At 37.9% G+C, this 11,038-nt stretch overlaps 1 protein-coding gene across 1 annotated transcript; it reads right to left on the bottom strand.

Annotated features, from left to right (window-relative positions):
* Positions 1-3,438: 3,438 nt before the first annotated feature.
* On the bottom strand, positions 3,439-4,273 carry LOC116174379 (trypsin alpha-4-like). The gene is made up of 2 exons (XM_031492296.1): positions 4,025-4,273; positions 3,439-3,973 (listed from the first exon to the last, which is right to left on the bottom strand). The coding sequence occupies exons 1-2, from the start codon at positions 4,225-4,227 to the stop codon at positions 3,445-3,447; spliced, it is 732 nt and encodes a 243-aa protein (XP_031348156.1). The 5' UTR covers positions 4,228-4,273; the 3' UTR covers positions 3,439-3,444.
* Positions 4,274-11,038: the final 6,765 nt, after the last annotated feature.

Below are 11,038 nucleotides of genomic sequence, written 5' to 3'. Positions count from 1 at the left end.
TTTATAAAACTAAAACTACCACTGCCATCTGATTGACGCACATGACTAGATCGCTGACTTTAAACGTGACACCTCGGGTTCGAACCTCGGACGCGCGTGAATTTTTTGTTATACATACAATAATGGTAAAAAAAAGAAAATAGATCAACACATCCCTCCGTCCCTCACCGGCACTACTTTTCATCGACTTCCGCTGAGCCAAGAGACACTCTTCCGAGGTCCCCCGATAATTGTTTCCCAGAAAAGGAACGAATGATCGCTGACGAAGTCGAAGCAATGTTGGTGACCGGAATAATCGAGATCGCTCGTCGTGGTGGTTAAGAAGAAAGGAATTAGTCCTCCATCTGCGTTTTGCACGGACCGGCTACAGAATCCTAGTATGTGTTACGCCGTGAAAATTTTCAACTTTCTTGTGTTCTCGGAAATTCTGCCAAAATCTTCGTCCGCAGCGTGAAGGTGGCTTGATAGAGATGATGGATCGCTCTTCGCGTAATTTCTTTCTTCGGAATCCACATAGTGGACGGTTTGCCTTGAACACACGACGCACTCTGCAGCCGCGACTTGCGCAGATTTTGCACCCAGGATTGTCATTTAACGAATGTTGCTTTCCCACTATTTGCACTAATATTTATAGGTACCGCATTTTTAAGCTTTGACCCAATAAGTAATATCAAGTGAAAGTGGACGTGGACCAGCTGAAGGGGAAAAAACTAAAATGATGGACGACGTGTTTCACCGTAGAAGGTGCGTAAATAACACAAAGGCACACGTGGATAGAAAATAAATCAAAATAAGGTTTAATTTGTTAATGAATGAATGATTTCTGTATTAATTAACGAATGCGAATTAATTAAAAATACACACGTAACGAATTAAGTTTAAGTAAATATACATAAAGCGTTTGAAGTTTGTTTTAAAAGGGAAACTTTTGTAGGAATAACGAATAAGATCATATTCGTATTTCAGTACGTGGTCCAAAGAATCAATAGTCAGAATAGGCGAGCGATTTTATTATTTGACTTTATACCATTAGATATCTCAACTAAGTACGCTGTACTCCCAAATATTCTTGAAAAAGTTTTTGAATCAGCTCAAAATGTTTAATCGGAATACTTCACTTTATAATTTAGAATTGAACACAGGAAGTGAAATAAAGTTACAGGCAATTCGATAGTTTTCGTGACACTAACGATGTGGGGAATGTGTAATGCGAAAGTTATCGTTTTTGTACAAACATTACAATTTCCATACGCGTTACAAATGACTCTCGTTTTAAAAACATCAGTAACGAAGTGAAAATATTATTCGGTCTACGAAACGTGCAAAGTTTACGGGGTTTAATTTTTAGTAGGTCGCAGTTGAATTTCATTATTACACAAAATGTACGTGCGAGAATTAGAGACATAAAGTTGAAAGTTGAAAATTCCTCCTAGCGTGCCTGCAAGTCATATGCACAAATTTCATATTTTCAGTTTCTCTTATTCAAATAACTTAGTTTTTGATTTGAATAAAACTAGAAGTATTTATTTCGTGCATAATGTATGCAAACGTGAAGTTCGGGTGGGGGTGACCACCCTCTATTAATGGTGCATTACGCAGACGACCGAGGTTGAGGTTGTGGCATTTTATTTTAAAGCTATTGCTTTCAGCTTACGTGCATTTTGTCTCGTTAAATGCGGTTGCGACACTGAAATTTACTTAACATCACAAACAACCGAAAGCAACTTTGGAAGTAATTGCACCGAATTAAAGGTTCACTATTCATTGGAATGACACTAATAAATTATCTACAACGCTAGTTTTTAACAGCCGGTATGATGACTTTCCATTAAAAGACAACACACGGCAGCTATTAAAACGGCCGTCCTCTGCAATTAGCTCTACTGTGGATATCCATTTTATCGGTAGCTAAATGCTTTACAGTTTGGTACTAAATTTTACATTGTAACAATCCCCTTGGAAATTTACGGCTGAAATGTAAAATGCTTAACTATGCACTTAAAATTATATTAGACGAGCTTAACCGAATGTTCCTAACGAGGAAGAAACTAAAGAGGGATCTTCCAATAAATCCATTATATCTAGCCATTATATTCGTAACGGAGGTAGACAATAGAAACTAAATAGCTTAAATGTGACTTTGCTGTAATTACGTACGTGTAATTATGTACGTTATGGAATTCATCCGAAGAAAGGGATTAGTCATCTAAATGGCAGGTATGAACTCAGGATGCACATCAATCATGGGTAAGTAAGGATGGGAGCCAGTTACCTACGTTAATAGTTAAGAGGCTGAGAAATTAGTTGAAATTAGTTGTAAGGTAAGGGGAAATTTGAATTTTTCCATTTAAGGATTTTATCGACAGCATCCTATAAAAAGGTCAAATTTTAATCAAAGAGACCAAGCCTAAGGACGCATTAATTTTGATTTCCTCTTCCAGTATTATTCCTGGTTCCGCACGTTCAGAGAAAGAGCGATTAATTGTGTGCTAAATTTTGTCCATGAGGTGAATTGCAACTTTATTTTTAAATTTGTTGGTTTTTCGTCTTTTCGTGTGGATTTCTACGCTAAATTCTTTTGAGTACGAGCATAATTCCAAGTTAAGGTTAAGACCTCGCCTAAAATCAACATTGGCACCGGTTTCTTATTAAACCACCTAGCATTGTCGTCGAGGACGACCTGCAAATGCTCGTCATGAGTTGCAATGTCCTCACCCCTGATGAGTCCTGTAGTACCACCACCGCTTGAAGTCCAGCTAGGAGATCTGTGATCTGTCATAAGCCTTTGAGGGATGCCTGGGTCTGCAGGGCTGCCAAATGGAAGCCGGTGAACTCAATAAAGGCTTCTAATTGTGTTAATAGTAAGTCGGCAGCGGCAGAATTGATAGGTATCTGGGTGAAGGCTTGGTCACGGTCAATTTTTGAAAAGATAGTGGCGTTGGCTATCTTCGCAAATGCCGCATTTACGGTAGGTAAAGGATAGCGGTCAGGACGTAGGACTTTATAACTGTTGACTTGTAGTCCTGTTGCGGCCATCGGTTTTATTTTTCTTTAACTAATATAAAATTATAAAATAGATACAGGTTGCATTCCAAGTCAATTAAATTATCTGTTTCTGTAACTTGCTTTGCTTGCCATGATACGCTTCCTTCTCTGCTGTTAAAAAACGATTTAAATTTATCTCGAAATTGATAAACTTTCTTTGATGAACTACCACCGGTGTGTCTCAAATTGATAAAATTATCTACTGGGATTCCTACATACTCGACGTTTTCTGGTATAATCAATGGTGTTGAATATTATATATTATATAGCATCCTTGATCGCCCACAATTACACGAGATATTACATTTGTTCCAGGTTAGTGACGTGAGGTAGGTTGACAGAATAAATAAAATATTGGAAAATTTAGCTTTTATTAGTATTTAAAGGGTTGCGTACTGGTTATAAGTTTTGATCGATGAAGGTTCTGAGAGGAGCAACATGGGCGTACACACCGGGATATTCTGGATGAGCGCATCCGTAACCCCAGGAGACGATTCCAACCTGCTTCTCACCAACTACGAGTGGTCCACCGGAATCTCCCTGACAAGAGTCTTTTCCTGGACTGCCAAAGCAGATCATGGTGTCGGTAATGCCACCACCGTAGCTTGTATTGCACTCTTTCCTGTCTACTTCTTTAACGTCAACGGCTTGTAGTTGCCGAGGAGAGGATCCTCCCGATGATAGGGTTCCCCATCCTGTGCACACTGCCTCACGATCACCTTCTGTTGCGTTCGCTTCTACCATTGCGATCGGTTTGCCGATATCCGAATCCTTGATGGGTTCAGCCAGAGTTAATACGGTGACGTCATCACTAATTGTAGATGGATTGTAGGCTGGGTTCTGTGCAATACTGGCCACCTTTATTACGACACCTTCAGAACCTTTGTAGGTGCTGGAGTGACGAATTGATAGTGAGCTAGCAGATGAGCTGTAAAATATTCGTTAATCTCGAGTACTAACTTAAAAGACTTTCTCATACCCGCTGGTACAGTGAGCCGCAGTAAGTACTTTGTTTGGTCCAATTATGGAGCCCCCACAAATATGACTGCCGTAATACTGCAAAGATACTTGGTATGGATAGTCCTCAATCTTGACAGGTTTACCACCAACGATTTTTCCATCAAGTCTCGGAGGTGTGGAGCGCTGTAGTTTTGCACCTGATGTTAAAACATTTGTGAACATACAATTTCATTTCAAAATGGTATAACTTACCCGCTGCTAAGGTGACTGCGGTTAGGAAAAGTACTAATCGGAACATGGTTGACATTGTTCTTAAGCAAAATAAACTGTCCGAAATATTTATAGTGCCTAGCACCTACTTATAATTATCATGACAAATGAACCTATCACACTTGAAACGATGTGATTCCTACATGAGTACTGCATAACGAACCACTTTGGAATTCACTTTAAATCGTTTGAGTATTTTTGTCCGATTATCTGTAATTGCCATAATATATTTTTAGCAGAGATTTTAAGAGTTTTTTAATAAGTACTTTTAATTGTTTTTGATATTTTAATCAAACATAACTTCGATGAAAGTTTCTGAATTTTTTCGTAAACTATCTATTATTCCATTATTAAAAGTCCTGGCATTTATATACTAGTTCACACTTATTATAAGCAAACCAGGGATGTTCATGTGTACAGAATTTTATGTACATGCTGGAAATAAAGAAATCAAATACCTTTCGTAAATAAAATCGTTAATTTGATTGATTGTGAGTAGCCATATATGGAGGATCCTAACTTAACTTCACGAAAAAAACCCCATAAGACGATTTTCCAGTGTCGTCAAGGTCGTCCGATGGTGAGTTTGAAACTAAATAGAGGTCGCAGAGGTTAACGACCCTGCCACATTGAAAACCAAATAAAAGTCATAACAACCGATTTCCCTGAGGGACGAAGTTGTCTTAGGATGAATGTGTGGTGTCATTGACCACCAGTTCCAAGTACTTTGAACTTGTTTAGTGGAGGGGACTAGCCATTATAAACCCTCCGCACTCTTGCATATCGAATAATATTAATTATATAATGGATAGCATATGCCGAGCACTCATGCCGAAAGTAAGCGATAGCAATATAGGAATAGTGCAAGGGATATCCTAACTCACTCGATGTAAAATTCCAGGAGAAATAATTTGGTGGAAATAAACACATTATTATTATTATATGGTCGGTGTTTCTTGTCAGAACTCAGGTCTAGCCAAGTTAACTAATCGCACGGATTAAAATTAAGTAACGATTAGTGTTTGTCTATACGTCGTGTCGTTCGTATATATAATAATAATAATAAAAAAATACATTAAGGAAATATAGGAATAGTAGGTAATTCATACTTACCAAAATTGATGGCCACAACAGCCAACGCTAACAAAAAAATTACTATTATACCCGATCAGTTACACATAAATATTTACGATAGTGCAGCGGAGAGAGCCGCGAAATCGTTCAAAAAATTTTTTCGGAGTAGAAAGAATTGGGACCCACACCATTTTGTTCAGAAATGTTTGAACCTTCAGAATCTCGCTTTACGACATTTTCCCGTGGTCCTGACAAAAGTTATAGGCCGCTAAAGTTGAATTTTACTCATTTTCGCGCGCGCGACTAGACCACCGAAAGTATTTATTTTCTCAGCAACTAAGCGATATACATCAATCATTCCTTTTGTAAAATGAAAGTACATTTATAGCAGAATCTAAAGCATTCATATTTACCTACCTTGTTATGCACAGTTTTTAGAAAAATTACCGTCAACTTCCAAAATTCGTGTAGCAGATGAAAAGTGTGCACTTTGAACTATAATAACTTTTTATTTCACGATATCGATTTCCAATATTCATAGCTCATTCGATGCTCCAAAGCATTGTGATTATTTTATTTTCTATAACATTTATTTCATACTGCCCGGTAGATGTTCGATTACACTATTAATTTGAGTCCGGTAGGTGAGTTATTACAGCATCAGAGCCGGTAAGTGTCGCTAAGCAACACTTACCGGACTGTTATTATTTGTAGGTATACATCAAATTTGACATCTTCACACAATTAGTTAAAAACCCCAACATAAATTTGGCTGTAATTCTTTATTTCAAACATTAACATTGATTGTAATCAAACAATTTGTATTGCCCTCAACACTAACGCCTGGGTTATTACTGGATGTCCAGTTAGTAATGTTTGATTCCTTCTGCTGTAGAACTTCAATGAAATTTTCGCCGCCTTGTATCAGTTGTAGCATACGGGCCATCTTAACTTTTCCTTCTACCGAGCCTTCAATGTATTTTTCTGCCGTCTATGAGCTCTTCCATGCCCCATGACGCTTTAACACCGAAACCCAGGCAAAAAAATCTCAATTCAAAAACTTACTGCATCCAAACAGTATGCCAACATGACAGTAGATAGGCTATGAGAGTTCGGGCGCAATTTTGGTCAAAATCCCATGTTATTTCCCATAAGAAATTCTAAGGTCCATTTCGGTCATTTTTGTATCACTTCTGTCATGTGCGCATGCGCGTCCCGGGCTCGCCGGCAGGGATGTCGTTGGTCGCAGGGTAAGACAGCCGGAGTGTGGTATTTCGGAGAGGCGTTGGTCCGGGCAGCCGGGGTGTGGGAGTTGTGTGGGAACTTTTACCGCCTCAGCCTAATCGACTTATTTCGACAGCCGTGGTGTTGGTATAGGCTCTCGGGGTGAGGGACTGTTTTTCCGCCCAATTAGTTTCGCTCCTTTTTTTTCGGCAGCCCGGGTCAAGGTTATTTTGGGAGGCTTCAGTTCGGATCGAGGTTCGAACCTACTTCCCTCCGCACTTACTGCTGTATCAGAGGTCGGATAACCAACTGCGCTACCAGAACTATGTACTACAACTTATCGACTGATATAGATGAGCCGTGTCTTTCCGTTTGCCTCGAGGTATTTCGACTCATATTGTTGACAGTTATGCTTCTCATGAGCGTTGCGGTAAATTTGTAGACGCGGCGATTCGAACCATCGATCTTTGCATTAGAACCATCCATCTGAACCACTCGGCTACCGCGCCTTAACCATATCTACGTTAAAACAATCATAGGTAATTACGTGTGCTATTTATAGAATAAAAGGAAGCATTGTAGAAAAAATCAGTCGGCGGCCGCACCGTTTCCCGATTCTCTAATTATTAAAACGAGAATTAGTCGACGTGTTGTTTAGATTTCCTATAATTATATGACATTGCATCATCCAGCTGTAATTCTAGGTAACTTGCACTATCCAAGTCGTACGTGTATGGATGTTCTTCATATTCATTTTGCCATTATGGATAAAAATAAATGTTTATGGAATAGACTTCCTGGGATGGAATGTGTAAAAATGATCGGTCAGCTATTATACAATCGTCCTCTCCCTTACTACTTCATTGTTGAAAGCATTGTAAATTTAATTACGAAGAATAATTTCAAATTCCAATACATAAATAGAACAAATGCAATTCTCGTATCATAGTACGCATTCAAAAATTATACTGGGGCGTATTAGAATTCTTTTTGGGGAGCTTCATGGTAATACAAGCGGTATTTGGCAGCTACGGGAATGAAAAAAAAGACTGAAGAAAAAACTGCGCTACATTGGTAATCTTTCCCGCGATTTTACGTATAGTAACACTTTTGGCAAATTCTTTTTACCACCGCGCACATCAAAAGTTCGTCGGGGAACATTCCAATATAGGAAATGCACCGGGATTTTTTCATGTGTCCATTTTTGTGAAACTACCTTCTGCATTCGCGCGCACGCAAGGTGCTTTTTTACTGTGAGTTCGAAATTTCGGGCGGCTATGAGGTATCCAAATACGAGTAAGTGCACATCCTTTTTGCGGCGAAGCAATTTCTTACATCCCCCAATCTCATAATGAAGCCGCCATGCCTACTTGAACGATTCAGTATTGCATTATTATGTTCACACACTAAAAAGTGTAATTGGTCCATAAAATACGCGTTGCACTCATTGCAAATGCTTACCCCACCCCAACGAGCACCCTGTCGTGTTGGACTGGAGAATGGAGATGAAAGTAAATTAATTTCAAGTTCAAAATATAAACCTATAAACAAATGCAATTCTCGTTAGCGGTACCTAATAAGTATCTCTGCTCTTGGATAGTACTCATTCAGCACAAACTATCTGAGCCCTCACTCAACGGTATTATAATTCGTTAGCTCTGTAGATAATTATTATGCAAATCGTCCTTTTTTTGTCAATAAATGGTATGGAAAGCGGTACTTTTTTTCACGATTTTTACCATGCTTTTCCATGGTGTTTAGTCCTGTCTATGAACAATAGCTCAAATGAAGAGTGACAGTAAATCGCGATTGTCAATTATATTATTCAATGGTGACGTTGCATTTCGCATAAATACAAACACGCATAACTCCCATTTCGCATAAATGAATTTTCATTTACAGGCATGTGACATAATTTAAACGACGCATAAAAAAAACTACGCATAACTGGCAATACGCATAACTCCCATTTTGCATAAATAAGATTCTCGTAACTGGCATTTCGCATAAATTAAAGATGCATAAAAAAAACTGTGCATAACTCCCATTTCGCATAAATGAAAGATGCATAAAAAAAAGTACGCATAACTCCCATTTCGCATAAATCTCCGTAACTGGCATTTCGCATAAATTAAAGATGCATAAAAAAACTGTGCATAACTCCCATTTCGCATAAATGAAAGATGCATAAAAAAAGTACGCATAACTCCCATTTCGCATAAATATCCGTAACTGGCATTTCGCATAAATTAAAGACGCATAAAAAAAAGTGTCCATAACTCCCATTTCGCATAAAAACAGGTATCCGACCGACGGCGGCGGTGGCCGACCGACCATTTCGGCTACTCTGGACGTAACGTTTGTAAAAATCATCTGAATTAGAAACACAAAGCGTGTCTGTTTATTGGTTTATTCCGTTTATTCTTTGATGCAAACTAATGAAAGTATTCGTTTATTCAAAGACTACTCCATGATTACTGTTCATAACTTCCCGTGCAAATTTTACTACTTTTATTCTTTAACGAAGTCAAGTGTAAAAGGTTTGCCACATTACATGGCAAACTAGGCGAACGCCAACGTTTCAGATGTGTACAAGTTTCCTTGCCAAATTAAAGCTTGTCAAGTGAGTCATACACATTATATGTCAAACTTCCCTATACTTCATACAGTATCATGGCGAATGTCCTTTGAAGTGGGTCCGTTTACCGACTGCTGGGCGAACGTTGACAAACGCGAACGTTGGCAATGTGCGACTCATACACATTTATGGCAAACTCGACGCATCACCAACATTCGTCTAGTTTGCCATGTAATGTGAGGCCGCCTTTATACAGTTTGTTTCAAATTAAGTCGGCACTATTGTTAATTTTCTAATGGCCGTTTGCACCGAGAAATTTAAGCGGGACTTAGCTTAAAATCCATGACAACCATTGTCTCAATAATCGTTGCCATGGATTTTAAGCTACGCTTAAGTTAAGCCCCGCTTAAATTTGTCTGTGCAAACGGGCATTAGCTGTAGAGTTAGACACACGGTTAACTTATCAAAATTGTATACTTTATCATTTTCTTAAAGTATCCAAATATGTAATTTAAAAAAAACAAATCTCTCATTTTCCAGATCATTACAAAAATGTGACAATAATATTTTCAACCGTATAATTGTATTTTAACTACCTAGTTTTAATAGGGCGGCAATAAATCGATTGTCTCTAGCCAACTATAGTCAGGTCGGGTAACAATTGAGTATAAATAAACAGTGCATCATGGTACAAGTTAAGTAATTGTCGTATTTAATTATCATGCTAGCAATATTTTCACATGCTAAATACGCCGATATGGTATTCATTTACGGTTTCTGATATGGAAGTGCCAATGGAAGCCATTGCCGAGTATCCCCATAAATTTCGAAATCGATGCACTCTGCAATTGCACCATAATTTGACTATAGTTGGCTAAAGACAATAGATTTATATACATATAGCGGCCCTATGAAAACTAGATAGTTAAAATAAAATAATAATTGTTGCTATATCTTGGAAGCGGTTAAGAATAAAAATATAGTTTATTAGCGTTTTTGTCTTCAAATAATCTCTACTTCAATTTCCAAAAATATTACCCCTGCATATGCCCGGAAACAGCGAATGCTCGGACATAATTCGAAAATTGGGAAACTAAAAATGTAATTTCCAAAAATACGCTATGAGTTGTGATTATTCAGTATCTGGTATTACGCCCTCTAGGTATAATTGAATTTTGCGTGCGCTTCTGCATACTGTTGATTAAGTACAGAAGTAGTCTAACTCTAAGTAACATTATTCCACTCTTCTTGAAGCACAATGCAAGTTCTTGTGGTGAATCGAGAGACTGGTCGCGACTACGACTCGTACGCATTTGTCAAACATCTCTCAAGCATGCTTTATCAGATTTATCCCCGACGGACATGCTAACCATAATACATAATTTTTGTGAAAATATCTATAGTAAGAACTGAGTGGTACAGTATAATTGCCTAGTTTATCGAACAACAATTAAATTACACAGTACGTACGCATGTGAAGCAATGTGACCTATGTCACTCCTATGTGACTTATAGGCTGACTTGCTATTATTTATTAATTAAGAAGATAAAATCGAGGATAAAATACTTTTTCTATTTCGGTGTCACAATGATGATTTTGTACAACTGTTTTCGGCTGAAAACAGTTGTACAAAGACAGTGATTATAGTCGTTTTTTTTTGGTAACTCATTTCTTAAGTTGGCAGTTACTAGTTAGTACAAGTAGGTACTTCGTTGGGTACTTCCATGTTTGAACTTCAAAATGTCAGCCTTACTACGCTGCCAATCTAAAACTTAACGGCATAAAAAGTGTTCCCAACATAAAACATGTTAGTTTTAACGTTCCCTATAGTTTCTGATAATGATTTTTTCAATTAAATTAAAGCACCGAAATAGAAAAAATAGTAT

This window comes from Photinus pyralis, unplaced genomic scaffold (genome assembly GCF_008802855.1).
Source record: "Photinus pyralis isolate 1611_PpyrPB1 unplaced genomic scaffold, Ppyr1.3 Ppyr1.4_LG1, whole genome shotgun sequence".
Taxonomy (NCBI): domain Eukaryota; kingdom Metazoa; phylum Arthropoda; class Insecta; order Coleoptera; family Lampyridae; genus Photinus; species Photinus pyralis.
Note: the sequence above shows the minus strand (reverse complement) of the source record. Positions and strands in the feature narration are given on the sequence as shown.

Bases quoted from the DNA above. Each gene is read 5' to 3' on its own strand.
- LOC116174379 (XM_031492296.1), bottom strand. From the start codon at position 4,227: ATGTTCACAAATGTTTTAACATCAGGTGCAAAACTACAGCGCTCCACA. The intron at 3,974-4,024 runs GTATGAGAAAGT...AATATTTTACAG, and splicing joins GCGGCTCACTGTACCAGCGG to CTCATCTGCTAGCTCACTAT.